This window comes from Protopterus annectens, chromosome 5.part1 (genome assembly GCF_019279795.1).
Source record: "Protopterus annectens isolate FY-2018-M chromosome 5.part1, PAN1.0, whole genome shotgun sequence".
In the NCBI taxonomy this organism is placed as follows: domain Eukaryota; kingdom Metazoa; phylum Chordata; order Ceratodontiformes; family Protopteridae; genus Protopterus; species Protopterus annectens.
Genome location: NC_056736.1, coordinates 512,826,853 through 512,842,280, shown reverse-complemented (window position 1 = coordinate 512,842,280; position 15,428 = coordinate 512,826,853). Strand labels below are relative to the sequence as shown.

At 32.4% G+C, this 15,428-nt stretch overlaps 1 protein-coding gene across 3 annotated transcripts in view; it reads left to right on the top strand.

The window, feature by feature from the left end:
* LOC122803493 (ankyrin repeat and SOCS box protein 11-like) overlaps positions 1-15,428 on the top strand; it is a 279,636-nt gene that overhangs the window by 244,028 nt on the left and 20,180 nt on the right. For all 3 annotated transcript variants that reach the window (XM_044073127.1, XM_044073128.1, XM_044073129.1), the window contains exon 5: positions 6,888-7,022. In XM_044073127.1, coding sequence (XP_043929062.1) covers positions 6,888-7,022 — 135 coding nt within the window. The remainder of the gene's footprint in view (positions 1-6,887; positions 7,023-15,428) is intronic.

The following is a 15,428-nucleotide window of genomic DNA, read 5'->3' as shown; positions in this document are numbered from 1 at the left end:
CTGCTCCAAAGAGCATGTGTAAAGCTTTATTTAGTATTGTTGGTATCACAATCTTTAAGAAAGTTATATTCAGTGAAGAAGATGATGTGACCTCTTTCTCTTTCCAAACTGAAGATGCATACCTCTCAACCTCTTACACCGGGAATTTAGGACAAAGCCAAAAATAATGGCAAGAGAAAGGCCCAGATTCAGGGACAGGTATTAAATATTGGTCTCATAAACTGAGAAAGTTGATAAAATAATAGGTTTTGTATTATCATACATTTTAAGGCTATAAAGTCTGAAATTCAAATGTCTGTCACTTTTTAGTGACTTCAGTCTTCAATGATTTGATAGAAATCCACACATTCTATGAGAAACAGACAAAAAAATATAAAACAATAGTATGGACATTCTGTAAAATTCTGGACAGTTGGCAGGTATGTGCTGATGCCATAATCTTGCTCCATTTTTCTGTAACAGTCTTTTTATTTCATACATCTTAACCATACAAATTCAAGGCTTCTGTGTGTATTAACACATTCTTCAGCAGAGTTTGCAAAATAAACTGGAAAATCCACCATTACATATTACTTAATCTCTATTATATCTGACTTCCCAGAACATGACTAATCCGATTAAAAAAATAGGATTTTCTTCATGGTTCCATATCCTGTTATTTTCTCTTCATAACTTGTTTTAGCACTTCTATTAATTTGTGTATTTTCTTTCCCTTTCATACATGTCCATTTCTCTGTTATGTGGTTGTCCACTAAATACCCCAGCATAAATTTTGCATGTAGTTTTTTCTTCACATATTCCAGGAGTATGTGTAGATGTTGACGTTTGCCATTTATGATTTCTTCTTCCTGTTCTTTTATTATTCACATCTTTATATTTATCTCCTATGTAACGACCCAGTCTCTCACCCCCTTCCTAAAATTCCCTACTACTATCTGAAAATTCTCTTATGCTTTGATGGATTTTGACTACTCCCTCTCGGCATCTTCCTTCTCATCAATTCCCTTATCTGCTTTGCATTCATAATTTATTTCCCTTTGTGAAGTATGTTTTTTTTTACTTCTTTTGATACTTTTCTCTTTATAACTCATCTTGCTTCTATTAATAAATCACAGTTCTTTTTTCCCATCATTACTTTTTGCTTCAGTACATTTGATTCTTGTTTTATATCTACAACCCTACCTTTGTGTTCCATCGCCCCTTCTTGATCTGTGTTCTTCCTTTCTTTCTCTTATTTCTCTTTTCATTTTGGCCAGTTAATTTCTTTTACTTTTCTTGGTCCTAGTATCATTTCACCTTTGATCTCTATTTTCAACTTTAAGATATCCTTGCATAATTTCACTTAATCCTCATCTAATTTATCAATTTTATTTTTTTTCATTTTTAATACTTCATACTTTAATCTTCCAAGATTCTCTGTCCTGTTACTTGCTCTAATATTGGTAATTTGTTCTGTACATCATTTTACTTGTCTTATCATATCATTTGCGAGTATGACATGACTCTTTACTTTGTTGTCAACTATCTCACCCACCTCCAGAATGTTCTCACTATAAGTTTATATTTCAAAATGTATATGTGAGGATTGCCTGTTTTCAGACTTAAGTCAGAAATGTTTAATACTCAAATGTCATCGATATTCCCCTCCTTCTCCAAAGGATCACCCATTAAATGCATTACATGGATATGGAATACTTTACTTAAGTCTAACTTTAGACTGTGCCATGAAATTGTTTCAATTTCTAGGCAAACATTTCATCAGTCTTGTTTCATAACTACTAATTACTTATTTTCATTTTTTTTTCTTCTGACTCTGTCTGAATTATACTACACTACTGGTGTCATAACTGAATTATCTGCTGAGCATTCTGGAGTTTGTGATCTGTTTATACTCTTTGGTGACCACATCTATATTTGACTCCAATCTGTATTTTAAAGTAAGTCAATTTAAGATCAAGTACTCACACTTTTCATGCAACCCATTTATGACCTTTTCTTCAGCATATACTTTCCATCTCTACTCATATAACACTGATCTCAACAACCTCTTAAGCCTGTATAGAAATCTTCCATGTAAAACAAGGGGCATGTTTCCACAATTTACAGAATTATCTGTTTGATTGCAAAGAACCTAAGGGATGCCCATACAACACATTAAAGCTTTATGCAAAACTAAGAAACTGTAATTATACTATTTGGACTGCTTACTTAATCTGCAAGGAGGAACTACACACTATATTAACATAGATAAAAGTCTCATTAAATCTCAACCTCTATCACAAATTTGTATTTGCCCTAAAAAGATTTGCTATAGAAATAGATCAGTACCATCAAATTATGTTAAATGCAGATATTTACTAAGCAGCGGTCATTAGTCAACATATTCCTTTATATTGCAGCAATTTTGTAAAATATAGGAACCTTATTTCTCTGTTGAAATGCAGATAAAATTTCATAATAGGAAAAACAGAATAACTTTTTTGAGAACAGTGTACCAATATGTTTGTTACATTTACCTAATTCCATGCTTAATGTTATCAAAATCAACATTGTAGTTGCCTTAGTCATGTCAAATTTTTCCAGTATTAAACAGCATTGTCAATATTTGTATTTTAGAATCTTTGGACAGTTCCCCTTGCACATGAATAATTAAACCAACTGACCAATTAACAGTCATTTATGGCCTTGTGGTGTAATCTGCATACCATGCATTGTTTGTGTTCCCACAGCTGATCTACTTTACTGTTGTTTCCAGAGGCCTGTCCTTACTCACCAAGTCTACTTATCCTGACTAACCTCTCCTGGACTCTGTCTGACCTATGTTCAAGGCCACTGAGGAGACTGAGGCACCACACTGCTGCTAGGGAATATTTTTTTTATATGTTTATGCTCCCAATCCCTGGCATGTGCCTGTTGACATCTTAGGGAAAGACATGTAATGAATGGTCTTGCTGGTGTATTGTCTTGCCTCCATGGAGACTCAGCCATGGCACTGCCCCTTGATGACACATCCTTTATTAGGAGTCAACTCTGAAGTACATCCACATGCATGTCCTCCCTCCCCAAGATGGACACCCCCACCCTCCCAGGATGAGCACTCCTACCCTCCCAGGATGGGCATGCCTACCTTCCCAGGATGAGTATGTCTGTCATCCCTTCTTGTCTTACCTCTCACCCTCTTACTGCAAGAAATCTGGACAAAGCCTGACAAAATTGGGGGACAAAGGCCCAAAAATAGGGACACATGTTAAATATTGGTCTTATAACCTTAGAAAGTTGATAGAATAACAAGATTTGTGTTACCATACATTTTTCTGAAGGATATGAAGTCTGAAACTCAAATGACTGTCATGATTTATTGACTTTAATCCTTAAGTCATCCCAGTGCTTTATCAAAAAACACAATTTTTATGAGGAATTGACCAAAAATATGAGGCAAAAAAATCTGCAAATTCTTTTGAAATCTGTACAGTTGAGAGGTTTGCAGTTCTTGTAAAGTCAAGCACCCAAGAAGCTAACTGAGCTTGTGTTACCTGAGCAGCAGTCAGGAATTTACTCCTCTATGCTACTGGCAGAGGCATAATATATTATCCAACATATTTTTTACTTGCACTATTATATAAATAATCTTTTGTAAAAGAATTGGTTTAGAGAATGTGCAACTGTGCTTTCTAGGTCCTGGGACTGTTAGCTATTACCTGCAGTAAAAAGAAGTCATTATTATTAATCAGAAATTGCACCAGCATCTAAAATACACTTTCCTTCAAGTACGATATTTCACCAAACTTTCATAATGACATTTTGACAACAGTTTTCTAGCACCAGTAGTTCAATGGTTGTGAAAATTTAATCTATGATTATTGCAGTTTATAAAGATACATGTATTTCAGTTCAGTCTTAAATGCAGCTGACATAAAAAAAACATTTTGAGTGACAAGTTTAGTCTTAGCCAACAAATCTAGACCCTGATAGCACCTGTATCAAAAAAGAAAACCAAAAAAGACAAAGTTATGTTACTTGAGATGAGAACACAGTTTAAAAGCAACACTTCACACAATACTTCTCCTCTTCATTTTACTCTCGTATATGATAGTTAGTGTCAGTTTAGCAAATAATTATGAAAGACAGAATTCAAATGTATAAAAGATCCCACTGTCCCAACTTAATTTGGACAGTTAATAAGTCAGGACACATTTGCATTCCATTATTTTTAGTTTTCATCAGTATATAGTAAAATGCTTCATTAATTTTTTAATGTTGTTTTAATCCTTATGCCTGCTGACCATCATGCCTTCACCTGATCAAACATAGTGATCCATTTACCCAGGGATCTCACCCAACACTGCGTAGGAGCTGATGAGGGGTGGGGCATCATTTAGGCAACCATGATTTGGTTTGTGCCATTGAAGGTATATGTTATGATCTAGTCCCACCCCCTGGGCAGGGGCACAGACATTCTATATCACCACAGAGACTCACAAAGCCTTATCTTCATGGGTGCATGCTCCCACACACTCACTATGAAGGCTATCACCTATTGGTTGCTTACTGAGCTTAATATCCACCATAAGGCTATGTGTTTGCATCTCATCCCTTTTTCCGAAGGGATCTATGCAGTACATAGCTGACTACCCCCCCCAGGATTGGCATGCCCATCTTTCCCTCCCATTCCTGTCACTACCCACCCCATGTGCTAATCAAACTTAAGTCACCTGGTCCAAAGCCAATACATTGTCCCTCCATACCATTGACACTGACTAGTTTACTTGTTTTCTGAATTTATGGTGGGTGCCTAACCTTAACATTTTAGTGGCACCAGATATCCAGGAACTATCAACTGCAATACACTGGCAAGAGGCCAAAAATGCCTGCCATCTCAACTTTCTTCCTTCTCTTAGCCTTCTGTCAACCCAGTGGCTACCCTGCAGTCCCATCTTTCAGCTCTGCTCACAGCCATCTCTTACATCAACAATGAGAACAGAACAGTTGCCAGTCCTTGCTAAGTTTGTCACTCTTCTTTCTATTAAGTCCTTTAGTCTGACTACTGCTCACCTGTTTTAGTTACTCCTGTCTAAAAGATGTCAATAAAGTAACATTATGGTGCAGGCATAATGCCAAGTCACTAATGATACTTATTGTACCATCTGTGTGGACTGCACATATAGCTGACGCTGACTTAATCAACTCTGTTGCCTAATAAATACATTTAAAACTGTCATAAACAAAGTAAAATAAATATATATTAACAGTGAACAATATCTGGAGCTACAGTGTTCTAACTCGTTACCCTCACTATGTGTCCCAGCTGTGATGTCACATCTGCATTGCGCATGCATTCACATATACATCTGTCATTGTTACATTTGTAAGTGGATGACTTTTGACCTCAGAAACTTTTCAGGCATCTGTAGTGTAGACACATTTACAGGGACTCTGTTGGACTTCATATGTGAATAAAGCAGTGCAGTAGTGAAACTTTGATTTCCTCTCTGAATTGCACCCTTGACATTCCAGACATCATTGAGGTTCAATGCCTTATAAATGTAATACGCCACATAGTATATTACATCCCACTCTTTATCTCAGCCTTTTTCTGGAGACAGATTTTAAGGAATTCTTAAAGTCAATGTTATATCTGTTTTGTGGTGAATGAAACTGAATGATATTTACTTACAAAGAGACAATGGATAATTTATCTTCAGTTTTAAAAGTTGGGAGGGTGATGTGATGTTGGGGAAACCTACTAGGCAGTAACAAGTAATTAAGAACACTACAGCCACGGTAACTTTCTCTTGTAAACAACATCTCATTTGGAGTTAGTGGTGGGATGGAGGCTTTAATATACCCTTGGGCTGAATACCCTTGGTTGGTGTGGATGAAGAAGGAGATGTGCTTTTGCTCCTGAAAGTCTGTGTTGCATTGACTAACATGAAAATATTGTAAATAGCTAGCTAAAGAGATGTGCGATTTTATCTGCTCTAGTATTCTGAACAGCTGACTTATGAATAATGCATGCCAATCACTAATGTCAAGATGCTGATTGGTTAGAATTTCTATATGATCTAAATAAAATCCTGGATTACTTTTTGAAAAGTAGCACTTTCGTTTTGTCACGTATTCTCTTGAGCATGCAGCTTAGACATCAGGAAACTAAGTGTACTTTTGTAAGCACAATTGTGATATTTTTAATACTTTACAGACTTTGAAATGTCAGTAATTCATTGTAGAGACTGCAGTGTGTGGATATATGCCCCTTTCACAATGAGTATATCTTATTTCCTGTATCATGTCAGTTTGTACACACGTGCAAGTTGATCCACTTCATTTGACTGAATGAAATTGCATTTTTTTAGACATGGCATCTCTCACCCTATGTTGAGGACTGAGCCCCCTCATCCTTGGTACTCACTATAGTCAATTCTAAGGTTCCAATAGTCAGAGAAATGCAATTTTTTTTGTGAAAAGCAAGCAGATATTTGTCTTTCTCCTTTTCCCTTCTTTGTTGACTTGAAGTAGGAAAGAATTTTTTTAGATACTCTGCTTGAATTTCTCTGATTTAAGCATTTCTATTGGAAAAAGGAATGGTTCCCCTTAAAAAGTTGATTAACAACAAATGTCCATAGACATCCAGAACTTATAATAATAATTACACTGTATGGGGCATTCTAGAATACAAATGCTGTTATTGGGCAGCAGAGATCCTTAGATGCCAGGCATTCATCTTTATTTATATAACTGAAATGTAATAATCTTATCCATTTGCTTATACACTGGCAAGCTCAGTCGTAACACTTTAATTTATGTTTTAAATCAGTAAATAGTAATTTATAGTGATCATTAAAACTGCTGTGTTGATATGTCTGAGAAGTATATATTTTATTTTTCAGGTCACAGAGAGTGTATGGAAATTCTCTTAAATAATGGTGTAAACATTGACCAAGAAGCAGCCCATTACGGCACACCTCTTTATGTGGCATGTGTCTTCCAGAGGACAGAATGTGTTAGGAAACTGCTGCATTTAGGTATGATGTATAAAAGCTTTCTTTATGCATTTATCTTTTCAAGTTTATGCCTTTATTCATAACTTACAGTATATAACTAGATAGAAAAGATAATAAAACTAATTTGTTTCTACATTTCTAATAATCTTATGATGTTCCTCTTATGTTTTCTTGGCAGTAAATTCTTTAGTGTTGAACTGCTTTCCCTAAGTTCCCATCATTCCTTCAGATGGCAGAATTATACCACATGCAATGTCATAATAGTTAAGGCCAGCGGCAAGTTGAATATGTAGCAGTGACCCATCCTAACCTTGCAGTCTGTCTAAAAATATAGAATGAATTTTGTTTTCTTTGTAAATGTGTATAAACAAAGTGGTTTGTATACTGGCGGTAGGATTTATTTCAGTTATAGTTATACTGTAATATCTGAACTGTGTAAAGAAGACAGAACATCTAAAATCACAGCTGTTGTTATTGAATATGTAAATGAACACATGCTTTCACAAATCTTTGTGCACAAAAGCATGTGTACTTTTTAAATCTGCAATAAAAACAGTTGTAGTTTTGGATATTCTATTTTCTTCAAATAGTTTTTCATTGCTTTTGATGCTGTTTGAATTAGCCTTATAGTATCTTGTTTTTTTAAAACACGTTTATTGTTTTTAACATACATGAGAAATATCATAACAATTTTATACAAGTAATTAAAATAGATATGATTATAACATTCAACAAAATAACCAAAGTATTTACAAAGACATCCACTACAATCAGATCAAGATTTTTTTAACAAGTTTTGTAAATTATCCCATACAATATAATAAGATGTTTTTCTAGTAGTTCTTGATTTTATTGTCATCAATTCCATATGGCGCACTATAGTCATAACATTTTTAAATTCATTGAACGAAGGAGGTGTATCTGAAATCCAATTTCTGGTTATTATTTTTCTAGCCACTGCTAGAATAGACCATAACAAGGGAAGCTTAACCTTTTTAACACTTTGAGGTGCAGGTGTGTTGAATAATATAAGAGATTTAGAAATAATGAAATTATCTGTAAAGAGAGCCTGCAAAAATTCATTAATTGACTTCCAATATTCTTTCAATTTTATACAGTCATAAAACATATGAGCCCAGTCAGCATTAATTTCTACATTACATCTTTTACATAGATTATCTTTATTATTTATTTTATTCATCATCAAAGGTGTATAAAAGGATCTATGTAAACATTTCCATGTAAAAAGTCTCCAGACAATGGAAGACGTAGTTTTGTAGGCAGATTCCAAAATATATTGTTTATATTGTTGATTTGGTGGGTCACCATTAATGGAAGTGAAATAATTCCAGTAGGTATCTACACTGTAAAAAGTTTCTTGTCTGATAATTTTATGTATGTATGAAAGCTTACCTTTATCAGAAACTTTTTGTTGTAAATTTAATATCAAGTAATCAATTAGTGTTGGGATAGATTCTTTAACTGTTATAGACATTAGATCAATTTTATCAATGAGATGTTGTCTAAAGGTCTGAACTTCTAACCAACAAGTTTCTCTTAGATCAAATTCTTGTTTTAAGAAATCTAGATTTTTAACTTTATTATCAGATAGCAACTGATACCAGTACTTTAGATCATTATCTGTAGCCAAATGAGTTCCTTCAGAAGTGGATGACAAAAGCATACCTCGAGTATACATTATAGGGAATATAATAAAATTCCATTCCTTATACTTAGGATGCATGAATATAAAATTACGATAACTAATAATAATGTTTAATGGGTAACTAACTATATATTTAGGTGTAATAGGTGAAGTACAAAATTATTTTAGTAACCTTAGCATGGAGTTATTTACAATCATATTTTTATGTGTTAAGGAGATTTTCATGAAGTGAATACCAATTAACTCCCAGTAATCTTTCCATTTTGCAACATATGACTGATCTATTAACAAAGTAATAACTTTTACAATAGAAGAGATAGTATATAAGTTAAAGTCTGTAAAAGAAATACCCCCTTGAGACCAGCTATTAGTATGTTTCTTTAATGCAATCCTAGGTCTATTAGGTGCCCATAGGAAATTTAACATTAGTGCATTTCATTTTTTGATAATTATTTTTGTAGGTGGAAGTATTATTGATTGTATTAAGTATAATATCTTGGGGAATATTATCATTTTAATAATTGTAAGTCTCTCTTCCATAGTAAAAAACATATTATTCCAGGTATTGAAAAGATTTTGTATATTAAGAAGACAAGTATTATAATTATTATGTATAATAGATTTAATATCTTTAGTTAATATTATACCTAGATAAGTTATCTGACCTGAATTGGGTACATATTTAATAAAATCACTAATGAGAACATTTTTTCATGTATATATAGGTAGTATTTTAGTTTTTTCTTCATTGAATATTAATCATTTTATTTGTGTAACAACCTCTGTATATGAAATACTTTTATCCAATAGTTTAATCTGTTGTTTATTAAGTTTTTTATTCATGTTTGTAGTTATAAATTCCTGTATTTTATCTTTAGGTTCCATGTTAATGTTATTATGATTAATTTTGTGAAAGTGATTTCTAAATTCATCTAGTATTTCTGATAGACTAGAAACATTCTTCTTTTTCCTTAGAGAGAAAATTTCTTTGATATGATTTTGCTTATTCAACCTTTTTGTTTTGTTTTTAAGTCTATGTAAGTATTTGGGGCTTATTGAGTAAGACAAAAACTTGTATTTCTCTAAAGTTATTTTAACTTTATGAGTTAAAATTTCTTTGTATTTCTCATTTAGTTTGTTTATTTCTTCAATGACTTTCTTATCCATAATTTTTTCTTTATTATTATGTTTATAAGAGTCTAATTTACTTTGAATATCTAACAATTCCTTATCACAAGATTTCCTTTTATTATTATACCATCTGATACTTTGTCCATATAGATATGATTTTAAAGCATCCCAAACATAAACAATGGAGACTTCAGGAGTATTATTTATGTCTAGAAAATGTTGTACTTCTGAAAGTATATATTCTTTATAGTCTTTTAGTTGAGTTAAGTATGCTGGTATCCTTTTGATCTGAACATTGTAAGTATTTTTATCATGAACTCAAAACAATTGAATTATGATCAGATATAGGACATGAAATGATTTTAGAGTTAATTAATTCTGTTACCATCTGGTTAGAAATAAAGACTCTATCTATTTTTGAATAAGTTTTGTATCTGTTAGAAAAAAGGTGTATGGTAATGATTTTGAGTCTATCTGATTATTAATATCATTTAAATGATAAGAATTAACAAAATCCTTTAAATGTTTTGCATTAGATGTAATTTTCCTTTTTCCTATAGTAGTAGTATCATTTTCATGTAGGATACAATTAAAGTCACCAGCTAAAATAATATCTCCTATAGAGAATGATATGATCTTATCAAGATGGTATTTCACTGTATTAATACCAATTCCAGGTATCCAATATACATTGATTAATGTATAAGTCTTCCCATTAATTTGTATTGTAACCATACAAAACATTCCTTTATCATCTTGATAAGACTTAATAGTTTTAGGAATGGGCATACTTTTATTCCATAAAATAGCCACACCTCTTTTTTTCTGAGTGTGCTCTGAACTAACCAATACTGTATATTTGTTTGTGGCTAATTTATCAATATCTTTTTTCAGGAGATGTGTTTCTTGAAGGAAGACTAAGTTAGCCTTATGTAAATTAATGTATCTTATTAGGCTTGCCCTTTTACATGGATTATTCAGTCCATTAATGTTTAAAGAAATTCCTTTTAGAGAAGTCATTTGGCATTTTTAAAACATATAAAACTTATAATCAAAATAACAATTAACAAAATAAGTAATATTATACCTCCTCCTTTAGGTGTACCTTTAGATATAGCTGTATTTATTGAATCTCTTATGGGATTTTGTATAAGATTTAATTTTGTTTGTAGTGACAATGAGCTTACAAAATGTATTGTGGATGTCAGAACTATATACATACAACAGTGAACAAAAGAAAATAATGTAAGGATTAAACCTTGCACCCAGCCTGGAGTTAAAAACTCCAACTTAGAGTAGTACATACTACTCAAGTTAACCCCCTACCCTAAGCAGCAGTACCTCAGCTGCCACCTTATCAATTTAATACTAGTTATTATTAACTTAAATTAACAACTTTCAATTAGATTATCTGGTAAGACAAAACTACACATTTGAAAAATCAGCATCATATAAACTAAGAGAAACTTTTAAAAACTATTCATACTGCTATGTACATCTATTTAATATAATACATTTATATTCAAATAGCATTCAAATAAACTTGATATTAGGAACCAAGAAGAGAGAAAGAAGTAAAAGACGTGAGAGAGGGAGAGAAAGAAAAAAAAAAGAAAAAAAAAAAAAGAAAAAGGAGGGCATATCTACATATTAATTTATTCAAAGTTTGTAAAAATAAGTTCTAATGTTCATTTAAATCAATAACTTTGGCTATTATGGTTCAGACATTACATATATTAAGATGTACCTATTTTCTGTCATATAAATGCAGTTAACAGCTTCCAAAAGACTTTAAATTACTTGTATCAGAGCTTTTTTCTCATACTTATTATTGCCAATAAAATAAAATATTATATTTATAGAAATTGTTATAAATCATACTGCATAGCTATGTAAATTCTCATAAACACTAGCATTATTGTGAAGAAAGCCATCTGTATTTTGTATATCTAAACTGCTGCTTTAAAATATGTCACATGACAACTTCTTCCAAAATAGAGTCATAAAGATATTTATGCTTGTCAGTCAGATAAATCAAATGAATTATAGCAATGTATATGTTTAAATCATAAGTTTTTTACATACATTAGTATGCTGCAGTCAAGTAAACTTTCAAAAACACTTGTATAAATGTTTCACTTTCTATGCCTTCTAAAATATCACATTTGCTTACTATGAGATACTGAATCATTTAAAATCATTATAACTTTCATATTTTATAAATTATAACATGAATAAATAAGTAGTTATAAAAGATAACTCACATTTAAATGTTATAGAGTTTATTTTCCATCGCAGAGTCACATTTGCAGCAGTTCTACTTCCTGGTAGAGTGTTCTTCATGAATCTGCGATGTGTCAGTGTGAATTCAGGGGTCAAAGTTCAAATTGACTGCTTTCAGCTTCTCTGCGTGGATTCTGAGTGTTGAAGCTTTTAAAACAACTCAAGGACACTGTTCACGAGGTAACCCACATCCCAAATTGTCTCCCTTAACATTCTGGCGGGAATTTTGTTAAAAACAAGTGACTGACATTCATTTAGCAGTATAAATGAAGCTAAACATAGCAAAACCTTCGCAAAGTATTTTACAAGTTATTACAGCCTCTATGAAAGTGAAACTAAGCCCACAGTTATTAATATGTAATAGAACTAATTATTTATGCCCCAATTCAATTTTTATACAAATCTTATTATTTACTGTACCAGTATGATCAAAAGCATGTCAATATATTAATATGAAAGAAAATAAAGAGAGAGAACAGAGAAAAGAAAAAAAGAGAGTAGAAAATAAAAAGAGAGTAAAAGAAAAGATAAAAAAATATAAAAGGAAGCTATAAAAAGTATTTACAGTGGAATATTACTTGCTGTTTATATTAATAAAGATGGATATGAAACATACTATTTACTATTATTTAGTTCTAATTATTATTAATTAAAGCATGACAAATTATTTGTAAACAAGCATAAGCAATATAATCAAGGAAGTATAATTAGCAATAGCATTTAAACAACATATATACTTTTTTACAAGGAATAAATAAGTTATTATTCCATTTATCATATTTTCATTACACTTCTCTCCCTGCCCTCCCCCACCCCTTACCCACTGCATAATCTAAATAGAATGTCATTATTTAAAATAAAGGAAAAGAAGAAAAAGAAAAAAAAAAAAAAAAATGTATCAAGTTACTAACCTTAGTTCTCTTTGTCAGAAAGAGAAACATATTGAATGATAGCTTGTTATTAGTTCCTCAGATATTTTGACTGATTATGAAACAAAAACAATTCTTTGTACACTGAAAATAACTTTGATTAAATCTTTTTCAGAATATTTGTGGCTTTCTGAAAATGCAGTAACTATATTTGAAAAGATTAATAATGAAGAAAAATAAAGAGAGAAAAAAAAAAAGAAAAAAACATAGAACAAGTCATTTGTTTTTTAGTCTCTTTTTCTTCTCCGAAGTCTTCCACAACGTTTCTGTTGCCAACCTCTTTAATGAAGGACTAGCCCATTCCATTTCCTCTATTTTATCCAAAATCTTATTTTGTTTGATAAACAGCAATGCAGAGTCTAAGTCATCAAAAATTTTAAGACCATCAGGAAGGAAGATTTTTAGCTTGGCAGGAAACAGAAGGTAGGTTTTAAACTGTGCTTTCTTAAGCTCCCTTATTAATGGCAGAAAAACTTATATTTTAGTTATTACCAAGGAAGAATAGTCATTGTCAAAACGCACAGTTGTCTCATTAATTTTAACAGGAGCTTTAGCCCAAGCAGATTTAAGAACCATCTCTTTATCAAAAGATGATAAAAATCTAACTATAACTGATCTAGGATACTTTTTGTTAGAGTTAGTATTAGCTATAGATCTATGGGCTCTTTCGATACCAAAAGAAAATGCTTCTGGTAAGTCTAAAGTTTAAGGGAGCCATGTTGTTAAAAAAGAAATAATAATGTTACCTTCAATATTTTCTGGCAGTCCAAAAATCCTAATGTTATTGCGCCTAGATCTATTTTCCAGGTCATCAAGCTTTGTTTGTAGATGTGTATTTTGTTTCAGCAAAAACTCAATGTTGATTTCCTCTTCTTGGATTCTATTTTCCATGTCATTTACAGTCTCTTCTATGCCTGTAATCTGGATCTTCTGTTGTTGCAAGTCTATATGTAACAAGTCTATTTGTTTTGTAGTTTTTTCTATGAAGGTATCAATTTTAGTATCCAGTTTATCCATCTTAGCAGTAAGTTGCTGGATTGTAGATATCAGAGACTGAAGTTCTTTCTTGATGCTGGAATCTTGAGAATTTGTCTTACTGGAACTCATTTCAAACAGAGAAACTGGCAGGAAAATTTCCAAGGTGATTTCTGACAGGAATATTATTAAAATTTTCTTTTTTTATATATAATTCAAGAAATAGATAAACCAAACATATTTAGAAAGAAAATTACTTCATAAATTAATTTTTAAAGTAATTATTTCCTGTCAGTGCAGTGAAATTGGTGGAGCTGAAGAGATCTGCTGCTATCCTGTGTTCATCCTTGGCCACGCCCCTCAGCCTTATAGTATCTGAAGTTCTCTTTTTTAATATTTGAGCTATGAAAGCTGTAGTGCATTAACTGAAGGACTTAACATGCTTATAGTTAGTATTTATGTCTAAAGCTTATGTACGAACTAAGTGTGATTCAAAGAGGGAAATTGTTCTACTGTTACAAAATGCTGTAATACTGAATTTCTAGTAACTTGCATTTTTTACTTTGTTACTTTTTTCTCATTTTCTTCTGGCCATCAAGCCTTTGTCCCATCTGCTCTTTTGGCCAGCATATTGCCCTGCCCCTATGACTCATTCATTTTTTGTAGGGGTAGAAACAGTGCTATCAGCATGCTTGGTAAATCTGTGTGTGTGTGTGTGTGTGTGTGTGTGTGTGTGTGTGTGTGTGTGTGTGTGTGTGTGTGTGTGTGGTTCCAATTTTGCATACTTGTTATATTGAAAGGCATAATGAGGATTAGATATACTGTATGTAAGGGATATTTCCACACCTTCTGAGAGACGGACCCTTTAGATGCCTTGCTTCTAGAAGACCAGCAATTCCAGTAATCCCAGCTTCTCTCCAAGGATTTAATGCATAATTAATCATCCTTTCCTCCAGAGAGAGGTAAGCACACCTCTCCCTCTCTCCATTGATCCCTTGCATTGTTCAAGCTGTTAACTAAACCCCGGTCAGCTAGGTCTTCTCAGAGCTTTATCACTCACTGTCAAGGAACTGACTACTTGTATTTTTTCAGGGTTCAAAGAATACAAACACTGTACTGCAGTGCAGACAAAGATGGTTTATGATATCTCACTGCATATAGTTAAAGAACTAACACTACTGGTATTTAAAGAAATATTTAGTTCTGAAATGTGATATCAAACAAATTGTAAACATATAGAGGAGAGATTGTATTCTTCTGAATGTGGTTCGAGTTTTTTGTCACTGAAATGGCTGAATTCTTATGTGATTAACCCCCATCCATTCATCTAGGTTGCCTTCTGTTCTGTTGATACCACTACCCCTGGCTGAAGTGATCCCCTGTGGCAGCAGGAGGACAAGGAACATAATAAATCAACAATTTATGTACAGGAAGGCAACAGCT